Source organism: Macaca fascicularis, chromosome 4, assembly GCF_037993035.2.
Source record: "Macaca fascicularis isolate 582-1 chromosome 4, T2T-MFA8v1.1".
In the NCBI taxonomy this organism is placed as follows: Eukaryota; Metazoa; Chordata; class Mammalia; order Primates; family Cercopithecidae; genus Macaca; species Macaca fascicularis.
Window position 1 is genome coordinate 73,386,153 of NC_088378.1, and position 26,757 is coordinate 73,412,909.

Consider the following 26,757-nt stretch of genomic DNA (forward strand, 5'->3'; position numbering starts at 1 on the left):
CTCCAGGCAGACTGTCCTCAGATCAGTCAGAAGGTTCAAGTGGTTTCTAATAATAAAAAATAAAACAAACTATGCTTTTTTAAGGGAAAAAAAAAAACAAAACAAGGACACTCAGTAAGTAAATGACATTATCAACAAAGACTTGAAACTAGCATTGGAAAGGCTAAAATCATCTGGCCATTTAAATTGATTTAAACTAATATGCAATTATCTGGATGACACAAAAATAGCAACAGCTACCATCAAGATATAAAGCACATAAGGTTTTCTATTTTACTAGAAATTTTACCTACAAAAATAATTTTTATAACATCTTTCACAAAGCTGAATGACTTGTGGGTTTTCTATATTCCCACTAAATAAATTGGAAATGTCTTTAGAAAATATAGACACTCTATTGTATCAAACAAATCAATAAAATATTTTAAAATTATATATATGCATTCTATATACAGTTGACTACCTAAAACAGCTGAAATATGTTTGGAAATCATTTATTAATTTTGTTTTCAACTAAAATATCTAAATAAATATTATATATATTTGTTGTTGTTATTGTTGTTGTTGTTTTTGCTGTTGCCCAGGTTGGAGTGCAGTGGCATGATCTCGGCTCACCGCAACCTCCACCTCCCAGGTTCAAGTGGTTCTCCTGCCTCAGCCTCCCTAGTAGCTGGGATTACAGGCGTGTGCCACCATGCCCGGCTAATTTTGTATTTTTATAGAGACGGGGTTTCTCCATGTTGGTCAGGCTGGTCTCGAACTCCTGACCTCAGGTGATCTGCCCACCTCGGCCTCCCAAAGTGCTGGGATTACAGGTGTGAGCCACAGCGCCTGGCCCCAAAATAAATATTTTTAAATTCTTAGGTGGATGATGTAAAACATTATTTTTAATATCTTCCTAATTTTAAATATTGAAGCTCTAATTGAAAATTGAAGTAGTAATATCAACATTTTAAAATAAACACACATTTCTCTAAGTATGAATCTCATTTTTGCATGTCCATCTACAGCAAAATTTTCTCTATTTTTAATGTTTCTTGTTTCATAAAATCACTAGATTATTACCGGTTTCCAAAACATATCTTCAGTCTAGTGAATTGCTAAACTTATACTGAAATACACCTCCCAGTACCCCCCATTCTCAATACCAATAATAGTAAGGGAAGCAGGGAAACACTTACCTAATTTTATTATGTTAAAATAATATGCAGGTGCATATTCTGAACCAACTTAGATGACAGTTGTAGCCCTATTCTGTTTATAATGTTTATCATGCCAGTAACATTCAAAACCTACAATTTCACCTTTGCTTCAAATATTAAGTTTATCCATTTAATAGGAAAATTTACTGCAAATGCATTCATCTCATTTTATCATCTAAGGTGTAGTCAGAAGCCCATGAGAAAGCGAAATGTTAAAACTAATTAATTAATTTAGGATATAACATTTCTCATAAAGAATAGCAGGAAACTATGTTATATCCAGGCAGGAAAAGAGGAAAATCACCCTTTATAAAGGTTAAAGGTACTAAAACTGAAAGTCTGTTTCAATCAATGCTCATTAAATAAAATAGAAATAATAACTACAGGCTTGAAATGCAAATATATATAATAACTTCATTAATATGATTTTCTGTCATTAGGAATGAAAGGTGAATTTCTGGGCTTCCAAACAAAATTTCAAAAATGCGTATAAAATCAACACGTTTCTTAAAGAGATAACTTTATATTTTTGTAGTCACCTTTATTATGCAAGAGCTAACTAGAAAAACTACACATATTAAAAGTTAATGGAATAGTTTGCATTGTCATTTGTTTTATGAATTATATTTATATACAAAATAGATCAACCAAGCTATTTCTATCCAAAGATATTCAAATTCCCATTACTATTTAGGACAGCCACGATATTTTTTCAAAAAAAAAAAAGAACCTCTCTCTTTCTATATCTGTATACCCAACAGGATTGATATGAAAACAGTTTAACTTGAATGATGTAATTATGTAATGGTATGTAAAAAATGATAGCAATTAAGGTGTTGTGACATGCTCTAATGAATGAAGTTACACTGGTTGATGACACTATATCTCCTACTCATTAATTATTTGGATAGAGTGTATTATTTTACTTAGTATACAGGAAGTTATGAATTATCACTAAAATTTTGTCTGAACATTTATATTTAATATTGATATTTCTCTCATATTCATGAATTACGAAAAAATCAAAACAATACTAATACCACTTGAGTCTTCAGAAAAACTCACAATGTTGTTTTATTCTTTTAATACATGTAGCTAATAATTTTCAGGGAAAAAGTGTTAGCATTTCCAGAGACTAGTTTTATAAAGCAAATCTACACATTTGATTGCTAATGTCTCCTGTCTAGGTGCCCAGTTGACTGGAAATAGTTTTTAAGCTTTCTTATTTGCAGTTTAAAGAAAAAGACATACTTCTTAAGTACAGCTAACTAAGGAATTTTTTTCAAGGAATTACCTGTTACTGTAAAACCAGGTACTACTAACAAGTAGTAAAAACATTTAATAGAGCATACTTATTTTTTTAAAAAAGCAGCCAAGTTCTTTTTTCTAGAATTTTGAAAAGAAAAACGAGAAGGTAAAGTTAATATGATAGGCAAAACAAATTAAGCGATAAAAATGCCTTTTTGAATATGTTTTCTATTTTCTTCTAAATTTATTTTTTCTTTAGTGCCACATTCCTCCCCATAATATGTTAAAAAGTGTTACAATAACAGCATTAAACAAAAAGAAAACATCTCTAATCTCATTTGTGGTGAGGGTGAGGGGCTGGGGGCTGATATATATACGTATTTATTCCTTACATCAAATCATAAAAACACACAGTCGCTAATTTTTAAAAAAGATAATAACTGAATCTCTTTATAGTTCTCAAATATAACCTAGCTATTGTTGACACGCAATATGTATTAGTTTTCTTCTTTTTTCTCTGAATAGTTTCCCTCACCTGACCCAGCACTCTAGTACAAGACTATATAGAGAACCATCCATTTGAAAGGACTCTAACCCAAATAATTTACAACAAAAGGACAGCTTTATCCAAGTAAAATTGTAACAAATTTAAGTGTCATGTTTGATATTAAAGAAAAAAAACTGACCTATTTGTCTACATTTCTCAAGACAAAATTACCTTTTATGAGCACAGTACTCTTAATCATTAAGACATACAGAAAGAAAAAATTAAAAAACTTAGTAAACAATTCTTTCTTTCTTCATGATCTTTATGTCACTGGCTTCCTGCACAGAATGCACTGTTTCAAGGTATATGTTCATATAAAAGCTGTCGCCTGTCTTTACTAGACATTGCAGATTAAAATATTTCACTTAAAAAATTGACATTTTTGTTAAAACCACTGATTTTGCTGGAATCGTTGTTTCAGATTGAGAAGACCTTTCTTAGGTTGACTGAGAACCCTTCCAAAAAGACCAAGGGCAGCATTTTTCCAGTGGCTATGGAAAACAGTAGTGAAATTTTGTTTTGAGAATTACCACAGACAGACCAGTCTCCTGAGGTGTATTCTTACAAGCAATACACAGTACTCTGCAGCTATGAAAAATGTTGCTATCTAGAAACAACAAAACATAAAAGAATAAGTGTATCACTTGGTAAAAAATGTTTGTTTTTCCTTATCTTGTTGGTTCTTAAAAGACACCTCAGAAAAATTATTTATTCTGGTCCAAAAAAAAGGAAGAAAGGAAAAAAAAAAAAGAATAAAGTGAAAGATAAACCAGTATTAGTCTTGTCCTATTAGCTTCTCAGCTTGAATTAGCTAGTGAGAAATGTATAAAAGACACAGCAGTAACTGCCAAAGAACTTACTACACCCTATTGTCCAAATCTTCAAAAAAAAAAAAAACATTAATTTTTTAGGGGTGTGTTGCTCTTATCAGATGTGTGTTTGTGTGTAAAATACAATTACATGTTCCATAAAGGATTAAGAACAGAGGTGCCATTTTTGATAGCAAATATAATAATTTAATAAGCATTGAACTTCAAGTTTTAGCACTCTGAGTTTCTTCATGTCACCCCATAAACTGTAACTTATTATAATTAATTTTGCGATTTACTGAGCTAGACATCATGAAATTTCTAAATGGAAACAAATCATCACAGATGACCATAGTTCTCAGAAGTTCATTGGCCAAGATATTTTTGAGTGGAAACACTTAAAATGACCACAAAGAGGAAGTCTTTTTGTTTCCAGGAGTCTTTCAATTCAATTCTGGTGATGGAGGCAAAGAAGGATACAGAGGCCAATAATTTATCCATAGAATTTGAAAAATAAGCATATGCTAGCAAATTTCTGCTTTTGTGTTTATACTTAATTTTGACCTAACAATAGTAAATTATATTTATGTAAAAAATAATTTATAGATTGATGTAGAGACTTCTAAAAAATAAATAAGCACATTTATCCTTTATTTGTCCTTTAAAAATAACTAGCATTTAATTACAGAAAATTACAGAAAAAGCACATTAATTTTAAATTGCCTTTGTCTTACTCAATTTTTTCTCAAATCTTTTATGCCTGTAAATGTTTGCCATCATTTAAAAATTGAGAGGTGGAAAATATGTTTGATTTCTCCTCTGAAGATTAAATTTTCTTCTTTGTCCTAGATGGATACTTTCAGTCCAGATCTCTACTGCCTCAATTACCTTGATATCATATTTATCACAACTGAAAAGAAGTCATTGATTCAACTTAGTTTCAATTGGTTTGGTTCTACAAAACATACAAACTAAGAATATTTTCTGGGTTGGTGATTCCACATATACTTGCAACTATAAACATCATTGGAACCACTAAAAATAAAGAGGTACATTATAACATAAAATAATAATTTTAAAAATATTATTTAATGCAGAAGTAGCCTCATCTACTATGGAAATATTTTAATCCACACTTTGAAAATGTATATAATTTTCATCAATGTTTACTTTTGGGTCCATAATTTAGATAAATATTTGTTAATATTTAATCAATTTTAACAATCACTTTCATATGTGATAGGCATATTCACAGAACAGCACTTATTTAAAACCAAATTTTCAGCAAATTTGAGGAAAATGGCTAAGAATTGGGAAGCAGAATAAGTGGGAAGAAGAATAACAAATAGGCTTTTCTGCAATTTATTTAAGTAAAAAATAGGACATTAAAAATAAAATATATCTAAAGTTCTGTTAAGGTAAAATTGAAATAGTTTTTTTTTTTTTTTTAGTAAAAGTTGGCAAGTTGGTGGCAAAGATAAACAACAAAATTGGCATTTCATTTTAATGTGACAAGAGTCGTTTTGACAGCGGACTAGTGTAACACTGAACATCCCACCAAAACAGTTATCTATTTTTAAGTGCATAATAATTCATTGTTGTCCTTCATTGTATGTTAAATGTCACCCATCACTGTGACAAAAATATGAAAGTTATTGCACGCTAGTCCATAGCTGAGATCAAAGCTGTTAATGCAAGCACTTTGGATATGGTTTTCTAAAGTCAGTTAAACCATCAAAAACACTATGTTTAGAACATCTTTACCTCTGAGCTCCAAGAGAAATACAGAATATTTTTTAAAGTATAAGGACTTTCAGTAATGCAATAGCCTTGTCACCTTGTGACCACAGATCATGTTAAAGCCAAAATATAATGTTAAGACAGTCTTGGTAGTCACTGCAAGTAATAAACCATTGAGCAGATTCTGGGGAGTCCATCCCCTGCTGCCTAACCCACTAATATAATAAATAATATTCTGATACTCTAAAAATATTTCAAGGCAATTATATACAGAAATGCACAAAAAATTCCTATATTCTCTTAACTTAGAAAAATGTTATGCATGTAGCATATTGAATATTCTTTGATTTGCTCTTCTACCTAAGAAGTTCAGGTTAGTTAATATTGTTTGGCTTCCTTTACACTTTCTCCTCTATTTGACCCTAATCATTTGTCCATTTAAATAGCCTAATGCATTTTTATGTAATAGTATTCATACTGCAAAATTTGGTATACCAATTTATTCTCCAAAGTTTATTTGTATTTTTAAATGCCAATTTCAGAATAAAATATGCACTATTAAAGACTTAGTGAATAATTATTAAGGTTACATCAATCCTGTTGGAGAGATATGAGTGTACCATTATTCCTTTCTTTTAGGTTTGGACTTCAGTTATTCATCTCTGTACATCAAGCTTCTAAGAACCCTAGACCAAGATTTACACACTGAATTTCAGAACAGCTCAACTTTCTTGGAGATACATATGGTTAACAGGAAAAAAAATCTAACTTATATGGGAATTTTAATTGACTCATTTTATAAACATTATCTATTATATCAATATCAATAGTAGCTTTAGTTTAATAAAATAAATATTTGAAGCAAGGTGAAAAATATATTTAATTATCAGTGTAAGGGGTGGGTGCCCTAACCAGACTTTTTATATGACTAACTGCCATCTCTATAATCATATGCCTAGGTGAAAGAAAAGAGAAAGAAAAAGGAGGGGAAAACATTTAGGGGAAAATCTAAGTATGAACCCATCATGGACAAGATTTCTTCCTAATCCTCTGTCAGCAAAGAGCTACTGTTAGAATCTTGGGATAAGGTCATTCTATGTCTAGAAAGCACTATCCCAGGCTAATCCTTACTCTTAAATAAGCATTCAGAGCTAATTCGGATAAGCATGCTGATTATGTCATTATGCTATAAATAATAATACAACTGCTTACAGGAGATCATCAAATATAAAACTATATGGAGACAAAAACTAACACCATGCATCTCCTTCTTAATATTGGTTAAATACATTTAAAACATTTATTAAGTATTATTAGATGATTTTTCTTAACATAAGAGTGAGGGGAAATTTTTAAAAGGCATTCACAAAATAATCTACTTTTAAATTCAATTTGAAAAACTTAAATTCTAGCGATTATTATTAGATCTTAATTTGTCATAAAATTAATATTAATATGATAGGATAGCAGATATTCAATAAGCTTCTAATCTATTAGTCTAATGACAACTTAACAATCTTCCTCATGCCCTGTTTCCTTTCTAGGTGTATGTTTCTCTCCAGCAAAATATATATTACAAGATATTTTTTAGAAAAACGTATTTAAAATACATGGCATTCATACAGAATTTAGGATAATTTAAATATTATTATAACTTTGTTCAAGGTTAACAGATATTTATTGCCAGATATATGCACTGATTGTGAGTTATTCAGAAAATAACACATTCAGTTGGGTTCATTCTGGGATTAAAGCATTTGGTACAACTCTTAGTACTTATGGGTAGCCAATAGATATTGTTGAATAAACAAACGAATAAATGAGAAATTAATTTTTAATATTTTATGGGATCTAATTAGTGCTTACTAGAGGCTCAACAAATATTTGACTAATTGAGTGAGCAGTTGATAGAATAATTAAACAAAAGAGGAAACAGAAAACCAATCCAAGGAGTAGTTTGGTACCTAAGAAAATATGCTAGGTAAATTGTAATAATAATAACAGGAACGATATAAGATGATGACCAAAACAAAAGTAAAATTAATAATGTTGAGAAATTTTGACAATATTTAAATCACTCATTATAATTTAGTTTTGAGATAAAGTGTTTTTATTGCAAAGTATTACATAATTCCCTAATAGTTAATATTATGTAAATTCTAATAATAAATATGAAATCTGTTATTAAAGTGGTAGTTATTTTATGCCTTTGTTTCTGTGACTTTCAATGAAAATAAAATACATAAGAATTTTTTGAAACATGATCTTTTTCTCTATAATTGTTATGGAGAGAAAGAATACACTTAAAGATAAAATACCACATTAATTATGACGTCAACAATGATGTCAATGAGTGTATCAGTGACCTCTATATAAGACATAATTTTTTGATAGGTCAAATAAGAATGCTAAAGGAAGCATGAAAATAAATGTATTTTAAATTCTAACAGATAGTGATTCCATTTAAATTACAAAGGCAATTAAATTATTCAATTTAAACTTGAGCATTTTATTTGTCTTTGCCCATCACAAACTTCTTTTATAGTAAAAGTTCAATACTATGTCAGAGTAGATTTTAATTAAACAAATTCATTTGATTTGGGATGTTCAGAATTTAAAATTTAAATTGACCATATTCAGACTTTGCTTTTAATCTGATTTTTCAATTTTATTTTTTCAAATTTAGAAATATTTTAAACAAGATTTTAAGATTGAAAATTGAAAAAAATATTCTGAGAAAATCCAGAAAATACTTATTCTTGTGTTATTACTTTACCAAGAATCTCTAATATAATATATGACTTAATACAATTTGTCTAACATTATTACTTAATGGGATATCTATTAATTTGCCCACAAACGAAGATTTTAAACTTATTTTTTTAATGAGGCAACTTGTTTTGAAATTGTTGAATAAAAAGCTGAAATAGTATCATTTTCCTATCTGTTCACTTAATAACTAATGACAAAATATAACAGTAACATTTCAAAATATAAAAGCAGTAGCAGTATAAAAAAATGGTACATTGGCTGACTTTATGTTCTCAAATAGGATGACGTACTTGAATTTCTTTCATGTAAAATCAGTACCGATTACCGTAATTACACAGATGCTGTCTATGATGGTTTATCAAGTGAGTTATAGAAATATTTTGAAAAGTTAGATAAGTGCGTATCTATCCATATGCCTCTATTTGCAAATGTACTTTTTGTAAGCTGGAAAGGAAACCAGATGCTTCAGTATTTGCTTTGACTCTAACTTCAAAAGCCGTGGGCTTGGCAAATTAGGAATAACTAAAATTCCTAATACAAATATGAAGTAACTCAAAACTCTGTGTTTAAGATCTCCAGAAAAGTACCGTTAGACCTAATTCAGCTTGATTAATGCCCACACAGTTGCCTCGAAGTTGTCTCATGACATTTTCCTCTAGGCTTTATTTCTATCCTCCTGGGAAATTTGTTAATTTAAGAAAAAACAAGGGTACATGCAGACATAAAGGAAGCCTTTTTCTATATTTTGGAGTATTTAGTTTTCTGTTTGGCCTGTGGGCTGGCGGAAGAGTTTTCTAGTCATTGAATTGCTTAATCTGAAACTCTTGCGCTTATTTCTCTGAACACATAAACTAGAGTGGCTGCGTCTGTCACTATAAAAAAGATGTAACTGTTCCAAAGATGATCAAAAATGTGAAGGTTGTTTTATTCTCACAGAAGGTGGAAAAAGCTGGAGCTAAAAGTTTAGGAACTTCATACTCCAAATTCTCATTACTGTGGGGAGAACCCCAAAAGTCACATAAAATTTTAATAGGCTCTACCGTACAGCTTCAAATGCTATAGGGCAATATGCTTCCAATACGTAGTTTTGGGCAAATGCGAACAATAATTATCTGAAGAACACAATTCTTTTTTTTTTTTTTTTCTTGAGATGGAGTCTCACTCTGTCGCCCAGGCTGGAGTGCAATGGCACGAGCTTGGCTCACTGCAAGCTCTACCTCCCGGGTTCACGCCATTCTCCTGCCTCAGCCTCCCCAGTAGCTGGGACTACAGGCGCCCACCACTATGCCTGAATAATTTTTTGTATTTTTAGTAGAAACGGGATTTCACCATGTTAGCCAGGATGGTCTCGATCTCCTGACCTCATGATAGAACACAATTCTTAATATTTAACTAATTAGGTAAAAATAATGCATTTGCAAAATAATTACATATAAATAAGTAAAAAATTATCTGTGGGCAAATATATAAAATATATAAAAATATTATGCTACTTTTTTTCTTTTTTCCTTTTTTTTTTTTTTTTTTTTGAGATGGAGTCCTGCTCTGTCTCCCAGGCTGGAGTGCAGTGGCAGGATCTCGGCTCACTGCAACCTCCCCCAGCTTCAAGCAATTCTCCTGCCTCAGTCTCCTGAGTAACTGGGACTACAGGCGCACACCACCATGCCCAGTTAATTTTTGTATTTTTAGTAAAGACGGGATTTCACCGTTTTGGCCAGGATGATCTCAATCTCCTGACTTTATGATCCGTCCACCTTGGCCTCCCAAAGTATTGGGATTATAGGCATGCGCCACCACACCCAGCCAATATTATGCTACTTCTAATTGATTTTAGTCATTTTTTAACTTAATGAACTAAAGATTTTTATGACTAGAAAAAAATATATATATATTACTTCATTGGAAAAAAAAGTTTAATTCCTTATTGAAAAATAAGTTCAATTCTTTACAAATACCCTTACTGATAAATTTATCAAAAGAATCTATGTAACATAATTGAAAAGACACTGCATATTTAATTTTGATTATACAGCACAAAACATATATATTTATACTTTATAGGTATTTTTATCACCATGAAAAATTATATGTAGAATTCTAATTGATTTTTAAGGGTTATCTTTTTGATATTTAAAAAATATAAAAATTCAAAGAATATAATGAGTATGTGGCTTAACTCCATGTTAATAGAGTCGTGAATCCTGAGGCACAATACTAATCTTCTTAATTAAAGCAAAAGTAAATTAAAGCATATTGAAATAATCTATCAGTTGAAAGTCTGATAGTGAGGGAAGCATAAATAAACATGATTATGATTTCCACCTCTGAGAGTAAAATAAAGTAATACCATCAACATAGATTGATCTGTATCACAGATTTTAAAGGCCATTATTAAAAAATAAAATTTATATATTTTTCATTTAGGCATTTTTCTTTTTTTCTTAATTTTTATTTTTCATAGAGATCGGGTCTCCCTATGTTGACCAGGCTGTTCTTAAACCTCTGACCTCAAGGAAATCTTCCTATCTTGGCCTCCCAAAGTATTTGGATTATAGGCATGAGCCGCCATGCCTGGCCTGGTATTTTACCTTCTGATCCTATGACTTGAAACATACCCTACATGTCAATGACAATAAGGTACTTTTTGTAGTGGCATTTATTCTGTGGAAAAAAAAAAAAAAAAACAAGAAAAAAACCATACATTATGTAGAATACTAGGGTAGTCCTTTTATAGTTAGAACGTTTATTATAAATTTCTTGGTTCCTTAAAAAAGGCCTCCTTTTAAATTTTAGTACTTTGGTTTTTCTTGTAACTGAATTATTAACTCAAGTTAGTAAAACATGTTATTTTGGTTTTGGTGCATCAGAAATCTTTGAAGTGAGGCAATGATTCATTTATCATATAGATTTTAAAAGCTTTTATATTCTGGTAATCCCTAAAACACTTATAGCTTACTGACACAACCAGCATGCTCTCTGCCCACAAAGACAGGACAGTACATTTTGATAAATGAATGTGATTCTTAAAACTTCATTATTTCTCAGCACCCCGTGGAAAATAAAGAACAGAAAAAGTAAAATTGATTGTGACTTTTGACAATTATTAGTTAGATAAAGGAGGTAACAATTGCCAAAAAAATCACAAAAGTGAGCATGTTACCTGGCTATGACAAAGAGCACACAACTGACACCCAAGTAAGCCAGCAGAATATACATCCAGATATCAGGGGAGAGAGGATTCAGGAAGGAGAAGACGCCTGGGTTTGTACCATTGGGCTTGCGGTACAAAATACTTATTCCAAGTGTCATAAAGGGCTTGGAAAAGTCGATGACCTTCTCTCGAACATAGGTAATAGCCAGTGGAGCAACTGCAAGGTCAGCTTTCTGTAGACAGAAACAAAAAAAAAAAAAGAAAGAAAAAATTGGTTTCCAGTCACAAGAAAAAATCAGTAATCAAATTAAATAAAACAAAGGTTTCACACTTAATTGTCTCAGTAATGATTATGTTAAAAATTAAAGCATTACTCTGAAGTAAAGAATCTGATTTACTGCACTAATCATTTCTATGTTCTTCTGGATTAACAAATCAGTGTTTATTGGAAGTACATAGAGAAAAACACTTCATAGAATAAAAAAACTGAAGCAACTATTGTACACAGTACATGAATTATGCTACCAACCTTCTCGTAATTGCTTTTATTTTAAACTTTAAAAATCTATTTAATATTAACTATCATTTTCTTAATACATTGATCAAATTATAATAGCAATAAAAACTACATCAAATTACATAGCTGAGAATTAAGAGACATTCTGATTTTAAAACTGTAGAATACAGTTAAAAGGTTTTAGTCATTAAATAGTTAAACTAGTGTTTGAAACATCTCTCAGTGTGAATCTGTTTACTACCTCTAATTTGTTTTATATTATTTAATGAAAATCCTTGCAGCCTTGCCTAAATTGCATTAGGAAATGAGTTTTTCCATTTTCACAAAGTTGCTAATTTTCCACGGTAGCTTAAACATGTTGAATTAGTAATGCTTTTCACTCATCAGGTTATAATCATCTGTCAAAGATGAACTTAAGCTCTAATATATTGTAAGAAATAATTATAATATTTTAAAATAACGAAAGCATCTATGATGAGAAACTATATTGCTACATTTTATTATTAATAAATATAAAAATTTTCAAAGAGAAAAGAACAAAATGTTCACTGTCAAGAGTTAGAGAAAGACATAAAAACATGAAATTATTCCTCCATGTTTTCTTGTCTCAGGCAAAATCAAAGGACTTAACAAAGAAACTTTTCTAACTTTGTTGACAATATTATTCTCTGTGTGTGTTTTTGTGCATTTGTGTGTTGGTGGCGTGCAGGGAAAGAACACTGAAATGCTTGGAAAGAATATCTTTGAGAGGAGCTACAGAGAAAGACATTTCTCTAAAAACCAGGAGGTTTTTAAAAAACCTTTAAAAAGGGTTTTAAAAATTCTGGGGGAGAGCATCATCATATTTCATATTCATAAATCAAAGAAAATATCAATTTAAAATAATAATTGCTAATATTCTTTAGGTAGCTGTAAAACAGGCACTATGTTAAGAACTTCACAGAAATTGTCACATTCTCCATAAAACTTACATAATCCTACTATTATTCCCTGTTTCAGATAAGGAAAATGAAACCTTGAGAAGTTAGAAAACATATTCATTTTCATAGAGTTAATTAATCATTGGAACCAGGGTATAAAGTCAACCTGTGGGAGTCTACACCTAGAGTGTAACCATGACGTGCATCTCAAAAACCAACAATGGAATCATGGAAGAGTCATTCATTCATTCATTCATTCATTTGTACAGATGGAAATGTATAGAAACAACTCTAGCGATTGAAATATTACAGTCTTTCAGAATTTAGAGGTTCAGGTGTAGAGTGCAGGCAGAGAGAGTATTTTCTCCAGGAAGGAGACAGTACTTCCTCTAAGACGTAAGGAAGAAACTAAAAATTGTTTGAAAAAGTGAACAACTTTGTTAACAGAAATAAAGTAGTTGATATGGTTTGGCTGTATGTCCTCACCCAAATCTCACATTGAATTTTAATCCACACGTGTTGAAGGTGGGGCCTGGTGGGAGGTGATTGGATCATGGAGGTGGTTTCTGATGGTTTAGCACCAGTCCTCTACTGCTGTCTCCTGATAGAGTTCTCAGGAGACATGGTTGTTTAAAAACGTGTAGTACTTCCCACTTCCTCCTTTCCCCTCCCCCATGCTCTGCCATGTGAGGAGGGTGCTTGCTTCCCCTCTCCCTTCCTCCAGGATTGTAAGTTTCCTGAGGCTTCCATAGCCATGCTTCCTATACAGCCTACAGAACTGTAAGTCAATTGAACCTCTTTTTTTTATAAATTACCCAGTCTCAGGTAGTTCTTTATAGCGGTGTGAGAATGGACCAATGCAGTGGTAGTTTAAGAAATATAGACTTCAGGTAAAAAGTGAATAACATAAAGTAGTAGTTTGTCCCTGTTTGGAGGGTTGACTACACAGCACAATTTATACATGTGTTACTTTATTCTGTACCTCCTTTCTCTTAGGCACATGAAAAGCAAAATTTTATCACATATAAACCATATAAGCGAATATGCTATAAAGTGGTAACTTTTTATTTTTTAATTGACAGATAAAATGTTATGTATACACAACATGTTTTGAAGTACATATACATTGTGAAATGACTAGTCTAGCTAATGAACATATGCATTAACTCACGCAGTTATCATTTTTATGGTAAAAATACTACATCCACTCTCTTCTTATATAGAATATTAAAAAGTTAATTTCATAGAAGTAGAGAGAAGAGGCCGGGCATGGTGGCTCACACCTGTAATCCCAACACTTTGGGAGGCTGAGGTGGGTGGAACATGAAGTCAAGAGATCGAGACCATCCTGGCCAACATGGTGAAACCCCATCTCTACTAAAATACCAAAAAAAAAAAAAAAAAGCCGGGTGTGATGACACACGTCTGTAGTCCCAGCTACTTGGGAGGCTGAAGCAGGGGAATCACTTGAACCCAGGAGGCAGAGGTTGCAGTGAGCTGAGATTGCACCACTGCACTCCAGCCTGGTGACAGAGTGAGACTCCATCTCAAAAAAAAAAAAAAAGGAAGTAGAGCGAAGAATGGTGGTTACTAGGGGATGGGCTGATTATAGGGGTAGCGGGAAAGGTTGTCAAGATGCTAGCCAAAGGAAATAAAATTTCAGTTAGACAGGAGAAAGAGGTTCAAGAGATCTATTGTATAAAATGATTATTATAGGTAATAATATATTGCATTCTTGAAAAATGGTAAAACATGTCTAATTCATATACAACAAAAAAGTTAGAAAAAAATTCAAATAACACATATTAAAAGAACACAGCTACATTATTCCAAAAATGTTGTAATATAGGAATATATTAATAGGACTGAATAGTCATATATTAATTTTTAAAATTTATTTAGCATTGCTTAAAATAAAAATTATATTCCAAATATGAAAGAGAAAAATAGAAATTATGTAATTCTGTAATATTTTTAATTATGAAAGATATTAGCCATTTAAAACAAAGGATACAAATAGACATATTCAGACATTTCATAAAAAGTTTAATGTACAAACAGACTGTATTACATCCATACAATGGAATATTATTATTCAGTTATAAAAATAAATGAGCTTTCAAGCCATGAAAAAGCATGGAGGAAACTTGTATGCATATTGCTAAGTGAAAGACACCAGAGAATTTAGAGGGTCAAGTTCAGAGCCTCTGAAAAGGCTACGCACTTTATGATTTCAATTATATGACATCCAGGAAAAGGCAAAATTATAAAGACAGTAAAAGATCAGTGGTTGCCAAGGATTCAAAAGAATTGAGATAGTGTTGAATATGCAGAGCACAGAATGATTTTAGGGTGGTGAAACTATTCTGTAGGATGCTATAATGGTGGATACATGATATGCATTTATCAAAACTCATTGTACAATACAAAGAGATAATTCTAATGTAACTATGGACTTTAATCATAAATGTATCAATAATAAATCATCAACTATAACAAATGTACTACAGTAATGGAAGTTGTTAATAACAGGGGAAAATGTGTATGGAAATGGAAAGGGAGAGGGTCCAGGAAAGTCTGCTTTCTGCACAATTCATCTGTAAACCTAAAATTTCTCTAAAAAATAAATTATATATTTTTAAATAACAATATGTTGTCTTTACCACATCCTCAGTTAGTAGGTATATTGTGTTAAAACAATTTTGCTTGTGTTTGCAGCGCTAGATTGGGAAGGTGGAAGGGGAAAGAAAAATGAATGTCATAGTAATAGCTAGCATTAATGTGTCTATTACGAGGCAAAAATGTGCTATATTATTTGGAAGATTTTCACCTCTGTTAGTACTCACTACAGCCCTACAAAATTTGTAGTGTGATTTCCTTTTTACAAATGAAAAACAAAAACAGAATAGCCAACCCGAAACCTGAGATATTAAGGAAAGTATGGCTCCAAAGATGACTTAATGAGGCCCATTTCCCACTATTTTTCTGTACAACCATTCAAATATATCTCATCCATTTCTGTTGTTCTATCGGTTTTGTTATTTCCCTGCCCAAAATGATATTCTTTTTTCTCTAGTATTTGAATTTTGTAAGACACGTCTCTGGTTCTTTTCCTCCTGAATACTCTATCCACATGAATTTCTCTTCAGTGAATTTGTATATAATTTATAAATAGAATCATGTAATTTAACAGGCAGCAATATTTTATGTTGTGTTATTTCTGGTTATTTCACACATAAGTCAACCAATATGATATGAGAGATCTGAATGCACATATTATTGTAACTGTATTGTCTTAGTTCCTATGAGAGTGAAAACACTTGAAAGCCTGCAGGCATACCCTTCGATCAAAGCATGTAACTCTGAACTGAGGGAATGGTAACATTTCCCTCCCTGGAAATCTAACAAAGACACCTACACAGCAGCCATCTTAATAAATTAATAAGCATTAATTTAATATTCTACCATTCTATGTGAAACTCTTCCAAATTGTCTTATTCATCTTTATGATCACAATGAACCTAACATCCCTACGGCATTGGATAAAATTTGACACCAAGGAACTGCTTAGTAAATGTCTGCCGAATACAGTTTCAATTTAACTTACTAAAATTTTCAAAGACAACCACTCAGAGAACTTTTAAATGAAACTTTTTTCTAGTCTTACTATAGAAATAAAATTTATTTGTACAATAATATAATTCCAATTGAACTAACCATCTAGATAGAGCAGATTAATTCCTTTTACAGTTACATAACTAATAGCAAACTACCAATTATATCTTATAAAGCAATGGTAAAAATTATTGATCTAATTTCTGGAAACTTAGACCAAAAATTAGATAACAAAGCATATCTTCATGAATGGCACAATGACTCCAAATTTCAGTATGTTGTGAAGCTTTCTTCTTTATGAAGTTTCTGAAGTCAAAGAACATAATGATCTTATTTTTATAATACATGATCTCGTCAGTGAAACATGTATACTTCTAAAGGTTCTTGCAATTTAACACTGGAAAACCAGTTCTAACCTTGTTTTCTTTTCCATGATGTGGTTAAATGTTTAATATAATGGGTAAAATAATTAAAGTAGTAAGTTCATATGAATAAATTGGAAACATTTATTCTGACTAAGACTTAAGCTAGTTCCTTATTCATATTCAATGTAATGTCACATGTAAGTAATACCACACATTCCTAAACTCTCCACAATGCATAATGGGAACAAATAATTTGTCTCTGTGTGCACTTGAAAGAAAACACAGTTCACCTTCTGTACATATGGTACACCACCTCTGCCACTACCAACCTGGTCACATTTCCTAAACTCTTACAATGGCCTCCAACTCGTCCCCTATTTTCATTCTCGCCCAACTAGAATCTCTTTCCCATCCAAACTCCAGAAGGTTCTTTCTAAAACACATACCAGATTACCATTTTCTGCTCAGTATCCTCCAATGACTTCTAGAACATGTTTGCCTACAAAGCACTACAAGATATGGCTTTATCAACGTTAGTTCCATCACTCTTCCAGTCTTTCTCACTGTTGTTTCAACAACTCTGTCTGCCTTGCTAATCCTAAAATGAGTGTACAAATTCCTTTTTCCAGGCCTTACACTTGCTGTTCCCTCTCCCTGGAAAGTTTGTCCCTGATACACACAGATGACTTATTCTCTCATTTCATTTGTGTGCTTGTTGTGATGTCACTTTTGTAATGGGGTTTCCATAGCATAGTGGCTATCATTCACCTGACAATTACTCAAAGGGGTCTTTCTTGAACACTCATTCTATCACTCTTTATCTCCATACAGTACTTTCATTTTCTTCATGAAATGTGCCATAAACAGACATTGTCACTTGTCAGTCTTTTTCTATCAGAATGTAAGTTCCTTTTGAGTAAGGAGTTTCACTATTTTGCCCAATTCTGTAACTTCAGTGTCTAGTACAGTGACTGGCACAGAGTAGTCACTAAATAATTATTTTTTGAATGAATAAAACTATCACTATTGCACATGGTAATTCCATACTCAGGACCCCCCTTATTATTATTATTATTATTATTATTATTATTATTATTATTACTTTGCCAAAGAGAATACTCTTGAGGTTTGTATTTTCACTGTTTTTTTTTTTTTTTTTTTTTTTTTTTTCCCCCCAAAGACTTCTTTTAGATTAACTGTTGGGTCATTTTTGTTGTAAAGACCACATTGTAGTAAAGGTAGGGACATTTATTAAAAGCGTCCTTGTACTTCATCCCTTCCATTTCCCCAACAACTTCAGCCCACTGTTTCTGTTGAGTTCTCCATCTCTGGCAGTATGAATGAGAAATGCTGGATTACATGGTTAATACTGGAATCATATAAAAGGGTAAAAATGAATTTTAAAACAATGAGATTTTTTTATGTGCTTGATTTTTAAATTTTGCTATGATAAATAATAGTAAATAACTACTAAAATGTTTCATAAATATCTCTGTGATTAACTGTTTTAGTTATTACCATAAACAAGTTACCGCATATGATTTTGTCAGCACTCACTAGGTGTTGTTCAAGAAAAAACTGATGAGATTAAAGTTACATAAGTTTAAAATATGAAAAAAAATAGACTTGTATAAATTGTATATTTTCCATACTATACAAAATCTAATATGTATTTGCAGTTTACAAAAATATAAACTTATGTTTCAGAAATATGAATTTAGTTCATTTTCACCAAACCAAGTAGTTACCACACAGTGACCAACAGAAAGTAAAGTGGGCAATTGAGTTATAGGATTCAGAGATTTCTCTCATACTTGTAGGGTATGGATAGAAAATAATTTGAAAAAAACAAAACAAAACAAAACAAAACCCAGTAGATTTAGCTGCTGCTTAAGCACCTGCTTCTTGCTAATGGTGAAGTAAGCCTGATGATAATTTCAAATAATATTGAGTAAATCTACCAAATTTGCCATTAATGACAATGAAAAATGAACTTCTTAACTGATATCTTCAGAACAACTATGGCTCTAAAATGTTTCTAGAGTTTTGGGGGAGGAGATTAATTGTTTTAGTTTAGTTTTGTTTTATTCCCCACCCGAATCTGATTTGGTTGTGTACTCTCAATTGTGTGATTCATAAATATTGATATTCCTCTATACTAAAATTATTACAATATTTCCATGGAATAAATGTTGATATGGTTTCGTTGTGTCCCCACCCAAATCTCTTCTTGAATTGTAGCTCCCATAATATTCAGGTATTGTGGGAAGGACCCAGTGGGAGATAATTGAATCATGTCGGTAGTTCCCCCATACTGTCCTCACAGTAGTAAGTCTCATGAGATCTGATGATTTTATAAGGGGTTTCCCCTTTTGCTTGGCTCTCATTGTCTCTTGGCTGCCACCATGTAAGACGTGCCTTTTGCCTTCCCCCATGACAGTGAGGCCTCCCCAGCCACATCAAACTGAATCCATTAAACTTCTTTTCTTTTATAAATTACCCAGTCTCAGGCACTCTTTATCAGCAGCCTCAAAATCCTGGGTTCAAGGGATCCTCCTCCCACCTCAACCTCTTGAGAAGCTCAGACTACAGCCATGCACCACCACACCTGGCCAATTTTTCTATTTTTATTTTATTTATTTATTTTTTTAGAGATGTGTTCTGGTAATGTTTCCCAGGCTGACTGGAATTTATAATTAATATACCTGACAGGTTAGTTTTGTTTCCTAGAAAAATATCTGTGTGCAGAAATTTTCTGTTTTCTTCACAGTGATAATTCCTAAAAGACTAAACTTTTATTTAAAAATAATCTGAGATCTTTCATATCAATATTCCAAACATGTATTATTTCTATTATTATAATAGATATTACTATGTCTCTTATTATTTTATTGTTCATGATCATAGCACTGCATTAAACAATGTTTCTAATATTTCCTGTTTCTGATTTAGATATTACTGGTTTCTTGATTGTGAAATAATTAGCATCTTTTGAAATCATAGTTTAAGTGAAAAAAGTTATTCATACAATTACCTATATATAAAATATTGTGCAACATTCTGTAATTATTATATTTAAACATATATAAAACGAAAACAAGGCTATTACTTAAAACGTAATGTCACTATATATTTATCAAACATGTACTTGGAAAGAAAAAAATAAGTGGTTTCTTTGAAATAAACTTATATGCAAACTTTCAAAATAGAAAATTATAAATAACTCAAAATGTTACTAAAAATCTCAGGTTACTTCTCAAACCTCTAAAACGTTCATATAATTTCTTGTTAATGAATTTAAGATACTATTTCACCTATATTTTTTCTGCTAAAGCCTTTTAAATTTCCCTATTCAAATGCAATAGGACCACAATCAGTGGACCAAGAAACAACTACTAGCACTAAAATGGATGACTGTGAGCTACATGGAAACTACTTAATGGAATCTTGAACTTATAAATCGGCTCTAGTAAACCTTTCTTTAGTGTGTAATGGATTAAGCACATTGCATTCCCAGGGTCTACTTCAAACAATAGGTAAATGATAATGGTTGTAGATAATCAATGCTATAAAATTTTCTGTTATGATCATATTACTTTAAAACTGCACATTAGCTTTTATCTATTTAAAATACATTTTACAATAACAAACATTCATTGACAAAAGATTATTGAAATTCAACTATGCACCAGGCCTGGAGCCACATATAGAATTCAAAGGTTTTCATAACTGTCTCATTTCCCAGGTGCTCATAGCAGCATAGGAAAGATTAAGATGGAAACTAATAATCAGAAATGTCAATTAAGTACTTTGGCTGAAGTATGTATAAAAATAGTTGTGCTACAACTTTATTGACTTGCTCAATTACTGCTCTAATTAGTTAATAGAAACATACATGTATTAGTAAAATTTGTATTAATTCTGCAAATCCTGGAGTTGAAATGGGGCCCATGCACAAAGTGAGCATTAATGAAAGTGCAATGGACTCCAGAGGGAAAAGTGACAAGTACTGTAACCCAACTCACAGGTCCTGTTAACCTACTGCTAATTTCTGAATTTTTTTTTTTAAAAACTGTGATGATAAGTTTATAAATTAAAACAGGCTTTAGAGTGGTTCATTCTTCAACAGAAATAAGAAGAGTTGAAGAGAGGTTAACACTTGCAAGCCATGTAAGTCAACTAGAAGGCACTTGTGGCTCCTCCCTCCTGTTCTCTTTTCCAGCTAACTAAAAATAAACATTAGAGAGCTTTCCAGTGTAGTCTTATTATTAGTACCTGAAAGCATATATTAAGCTGAACTAAGTACTGTAGCAAATAAATTGTAACGGGATTTTTAGTATCTCTTCCAAGTAAAAAACCAGGTAACTTTTTACTACATAGAATCTACCTTGCCCAGAACTTGCTTCTTAAATTCATTCATACCATATGTTGACTTACTAAGCAAACCTATCTTTGAATGGGTCAAATGTAAAATATAAATTTACACACCAAAAGAAGTAACTCCATGAGGCCAGGCGCGGTGGCTCATGCCTGTAATCCCAGCACTTTGGGAGGTCGAGGTGGCCGAGACCATCCTGGCTAACACAGTGAAACCCCCATCTCTACTAAAAACACAAAAATTAGATGGGCGTGGTGGCGGCGCCTGTAGTCCCAGCTACTCGGCTGGCTGAGGCAGGAGAATGGTGTGAACCCGGAAGGCGGAGCTTGCAGTGAGCCGAGATCGCTCCACTGCACTCCAGCCTAGGCGACAGAGTAAGACTCTGTCTCAAAAAAAAAAAAAAAAAGAAGTAACTCCATGTGATAAAAAATATATATATATATATATGCTAGTCATTATTAGTGTTACACGTAGATATCTTTACAATTAATTATATACCAAAAAATATTCTATAACATGTTTTATCGGGTTCTCATGACCAGTAAGATTCCCTGAATCTGCACCTTTAAGTTTTGTTAAGGTTTAAACATAACTATGTTATCAATATTTGTTAGACTTTTTGAGGTATGAGGGAACTTAAAATCGTGCCTTCTAAGAAATATTGAATAACATAGTTATGACTGAACCTTTTCAAAACTCACTGTAACCTTGAACACCTGGGCTCAAGGGTTCCCAATGCCTCAGCCTCCTGAGTAGCCAGGGCATGTACCACCATGACTGCCCTGCCTGGCTTTGTTTTGTTTTTGCGATGGAGTCTTATCATGTTGCTCCGGCTGCTCTGGAACTCTGTCCTCAAGTGATTTTCCCACTTCAGCTTCCCAAAGTGCTGGCATTAAAAGTGCAAGCCACTGTGCCTGGGTCTTCCCTTCCCTTTTTATTCTTCCTTCCTTTCTTTCTTTTAACCACAGATAATTTTTTAACTAAAAAAATATAAAATTAAATGTCTAATAGCAGATGTAGAAGGATCTAAGAAAAAGATCAGAAACAAAGTATTTTTTCTATTAAATAAAAGTGGACAACTTACTATTCCAGCCTGCCAGAGTATTAATATATCCATATTACTTAACTCCAATAGGTCACACCTAGAATTTTTGAGAAATAAAGCTCATAAACAAGTTGATATACAAAAGTGTTTTTCCAAGATCATCTGTAATCTGGAACTATGCCCCAAAAAGGAATGGCTAAATCAAACAGAATACGACAAGAAAAAATTACCATTCACTGTTAAGCAGCAATTTATAATGTTTCCAGTGAAATGTAATGGACACTGATAATGATGATAAATACCGAAACATGCAATAATAAACACTAACTCGACTAAATATAAACATAGTAAGATGGGAAACATGTGGATTAAATAATTCTTGAAATATATCAACCAATCAGAAATGAAAGAGGGTTTAGATTCCAATTTAAACAAGTAAATTATAAAAAATTAATAATTAACTATTATAAGACAATCAGAAAAAGGTACATAAATACCATTTCTTGAAACTTGATGTCATTAGGAATTGAAATTTTAAAAATTCTGATAATGATCGTGTGTGTGTGTGTGTGTGTTTAAGTCCCTTTCTTTTTAGTTCCACAACATGGTCTTGGATTTACTTCAAAATAGTGCAAGTAAGGAGGAAATTGGTGGGAGAAAAGATGAAATGAGATTGCCAATGGTTTTATTATGCTGGAAGCTTGGTGATGGGTGCATGGAATTTCACTTTACTTTTTTATTTGCACAGGTTTGAAAATTTCTACAGTGTGTTTGAAAAGTGTAGAATAAATAATGGAAAGACATCAAGCAATGCTAACAGTATTTATCTATGGTTACTAGAATTGTGGTTGTTCTTTCATATATTTCTATATTGCACAATTTTAGCAATGAAAATATATTCTCTATTTCAATAAAAACACAATACATGCCTTTTAAATTCATATATTCTATCTTTTTTTTTTTTTTTTTTTTTTTGAGACGGAGTCTGGCTCTGTCACCCAGCCTGGAGTGCAGTGGCTGGATCTCAGCTCACTGCAAGCTCCGCCTCCTGGGTTCACGCCATTCTCCTGCCTCAGCCTCCCGAGTAGCTGGGACTACATGCGCCGCCACCTCGCCTGGCTAATTTTTTGTATTTTTTTAGTAGAGACGGGGTTTCACTGGGTTAGTCGGGATGGTCTCGATCTCCTGACCTCGTGATCCGGCCGTCTCGGCCTCCCAAAGTGCTGGGATTACAGGCTTGAGCCACCACGCTCGGCCATATAGTCTGTCTTGAAAAACTTCATTAATCAAATAAAGCACAATTTTAAACAATAAAGGCCACACATTTTTTATGGTTATTAAATTTAAGATTTTAAAGATTGAGATGCATATATATAAAGTTTTATTTGGCCTAAGTTTGTAGAGTAGGTTCAGTACAAATACAACTCTTTTCTGAAAATAAACTACTAAGACATGAAATGAGTAAAAAGTTAAGTGAATGTTTTGCTTTATTTTTAGTTGCTGAAATGAAGACAATATGTTACATATTTTGAGGACAAGGAAAACTAAGCTCCCTTTTTATAAATATATTTTAATTAGAACAATTCAAATGGAATCTCTGATATCAAATATAAAGTAATGTGTTGCAGGAAAGTGTTTGCTACTATGTTTGAATGCTACCAATTCTTATTATTCTCATATGTTCGTGCAGTTTTTCCAGGAATAACATGAAGTAATAATCAATTAGATTACTGTTCTGTTTAGATGTAAAACTAAGACTTGGAACAAAGACAAAATTATAAAAATGTTAAATATCCCTAATTTCAGAAGGTAATTATCATCCCTTCACTAGTTAAAAGAGTTCATATAAAAATATCTCAGAGTAAAACACAATAAGTTTCTATTTTCTCAACTGTGAAATAATATGACAGAATCTATCAATCAGTATCTACTGGTAGACTTGGCAGAGTAGGAATGTCAAGATATTTAAACATGATCCCTCCCAGAGCTTACACATGATTCTTTGAAGCAAGAAATACCCAGAGAAACTATAAGAACACAATAAACTATATAAGCAAGAGATCAGTGGAGCAGTTAGGAGAAGATTTATGGAATGTTTGAGATAAATTATGAGTGAGAAAGAGCAATATAGCAGTTAATAAACATGGATTCTGAACTCATTAGTGACCCAAACTGTCCAATTAGCAGCCACAATTTGTTTCTATCTTTGGTTACCCCAAAGAAGGGTATATTTAATCTGCCAATCTGATGAGCAAACCAAATATTCAGGTCACTGGAAACAACTCAAGGGTCATAGCTAGACTTATAAGAATGGCTTTGAGTTCTGCCTACTAGCCAAAATGATCACAGTCAGTTTTAGTTTTGTATAGTTGGCTCTGACACTAGATAGCCACAGTAGTCCAAGGGACACCATGATGTTTCAACTTGTCGGTTAACCAAACACAGGTACTTAAAATAAGCCATAGGAATCTAGGGCCCTATTGAGTCAGCAGTTTCATTTTTAGGCTATGGGTTGGTGGATAAAATTTCCTCCAAAGGAATAGCTACCAAATTTCATGTAAAGCCAAAATGTCACTGCTGCCTCTCGGGCTGAGTTTTTGAGTTTCACTGTTTGAAATAGTGAGACCTCACTTTCCATTTGAAAGTGAACTTCTGTGGTCCAAGTTTATCCACTCCGAAGTAGGAGTATCAGGCCATAAAGGCACACAATTTCTGGAGTTCTGGGGCTTCTTATTTTTATGCTTATACAGCTTCTTCCAGTTGCCCAACTCATGGGTTTGATGGGGTAAAAAAAAATGTAATGAGATCAATCAAATTTATAAGCAAGTAGAAATGATTTGAATTTTCAAATTATTGATCTAATTGTTGCTGTCCTTTAGGTTATGATCATGACTATGATGTGACTTTAGGACTAAGTGGCTGAGAGCTTCAAAAACCCAAGAAGCATAGAGTCCAGGATAATGGACGAGTGTTCTGTAAGGACACTGAATTCAAATAAAATTATGAAATTGGTTCTCTTAAAGTGAAAGGCTATGAGTCCATTGCCAGAATAAGCAGTGCATATGTAATTGTGATCAGAAACTGAGTAGGTGATAATATAAGAATGAAAGGAATGGCGTATCCAGAGAAATGAGCCTCAAAGAAGCATGTATTTTTTTCTGGGTTCTAGAGAAAGCATGAATTAAAACAGCAATGGGAAATAGGTTAAGCATTAGGGCTATTTAACTACATTCTACTTTGTCTTTCTTTGTGTGCATGGAATATTGTACTCCTTTTTTACCTTTAAGTTGAGCACATTAATGTGATTTACCTTGGTCAAGGAACATAAGCAGAAATTGTGTGCTTTCACTTCTGCAAAGAAACTTTTGAGAGACGGTATGCAGTTCACTGTATTCTCTCATTTCGCTTTCCAGAAGTAAAAGCACACCACGTGGTAGTGGCTCCATCAGCCTGAGTCCTTGAGTGAGAAAATATGAAACAGAGCCTTCAGCTGACCTATGCTTTATAAGTAGTGTTAATGAGAAACAATCTCTGTAGGTATAAACTACTAAGATTTTTTAGTTTATAACAGTAAATAATCTAGTACATACTGCTTGATCTAGGTAGTCAAAAGAATCTGAACCACACTCTTAAAATAAGAGGAGTGTGAGAGACAGAGCAGCCAGCACAGGCGGAGCCACAGAATGAGCAGTTTGAATAGAAGAGCAGTGAACCAAGATAGCAAATAACGAAGAAAGATTAGGAATGAAGGGAGATTACTCATAATGGAGGACGGTGAGAATTCAGAGAAGATAACTAATGACTTGTAAGAGAAAGAGTGGTAAGTCAGAGCAAAGTCAACAGATCCCAATGTATTTTGTAAATAAAAATACAGAGAGAGTTAAATAGACCAGAGAGTTTCAAAATTGTTTAAAATATCTAACAGTAATAAATTTGTGAGGTATATTGTGTTTAGATTAACACAGAATCATTTTAATGTTTAAAACAAAACCCTACTGGGGATACAAACAGCAATTTCTCTTGGCCTCCCATGTAATTGTCAGACATACCGATATTTTATGAGGTGATCAAGTACTAACCTTCTATTCTTCCTTCACTCTAATTTTATATGTACTAGACTAAATAGAAAAAAAAATTGACATTTTGAAGGCTCCATCCCTAGATTCCAGTGAGAATGCAAACTTTTACTTATTTGTTTACTCCATTGATAATTTCCAAGGGAAATTGGGTAAGTGGTTGAGGAAGTGAGATGCCTGAGTTTATGTTTTCATTTATTTCAGAAATTTTGCTATTATTTCCATCAAGAAAAAAAAATACAAATGACAGCTAACATTTATTTAGTGCTTATAATATAATATATCTGGCACTATTCTAAGCACTTCATACATTTTAGGTCATTTAATCGTTACTATGAAGTGTGTGCTTTCATCAATGCCCTTTCTTAAGTG

At 32.4% G+C, this 26,757-nt stretch overlaps 1 protein-coding gene across 8 annotated transcripts in view; it reads right to left on the minus strand.

Annotated features, from left to right (window-relative positions):
* Positions 1–26,757, minus strand: part of GRIK2 (glutamate ionotropic receptor kainate type subunit 2) — a 700,667-nt gene that overhangs the window by 175,295 nt on the left and 498,615 nt on the right. For 7 of the 8 annotated variants that reach the window (XM_005552268.4, XM_074037392.1, XM_074037393.1 and 4 more), the window contains one exon: positions 11,479–11,702. In XM_005552268.4, coding sequence (XP_005552325.3) covers positions 11,479–11,702 — 224 coding nt within the window. The remainder of the gene's footprint in view (positions 1–11,478; positions 11,703–26,757) is intronic. The other variant, XR_012433589.1, reaches the window with a different exon arrangement.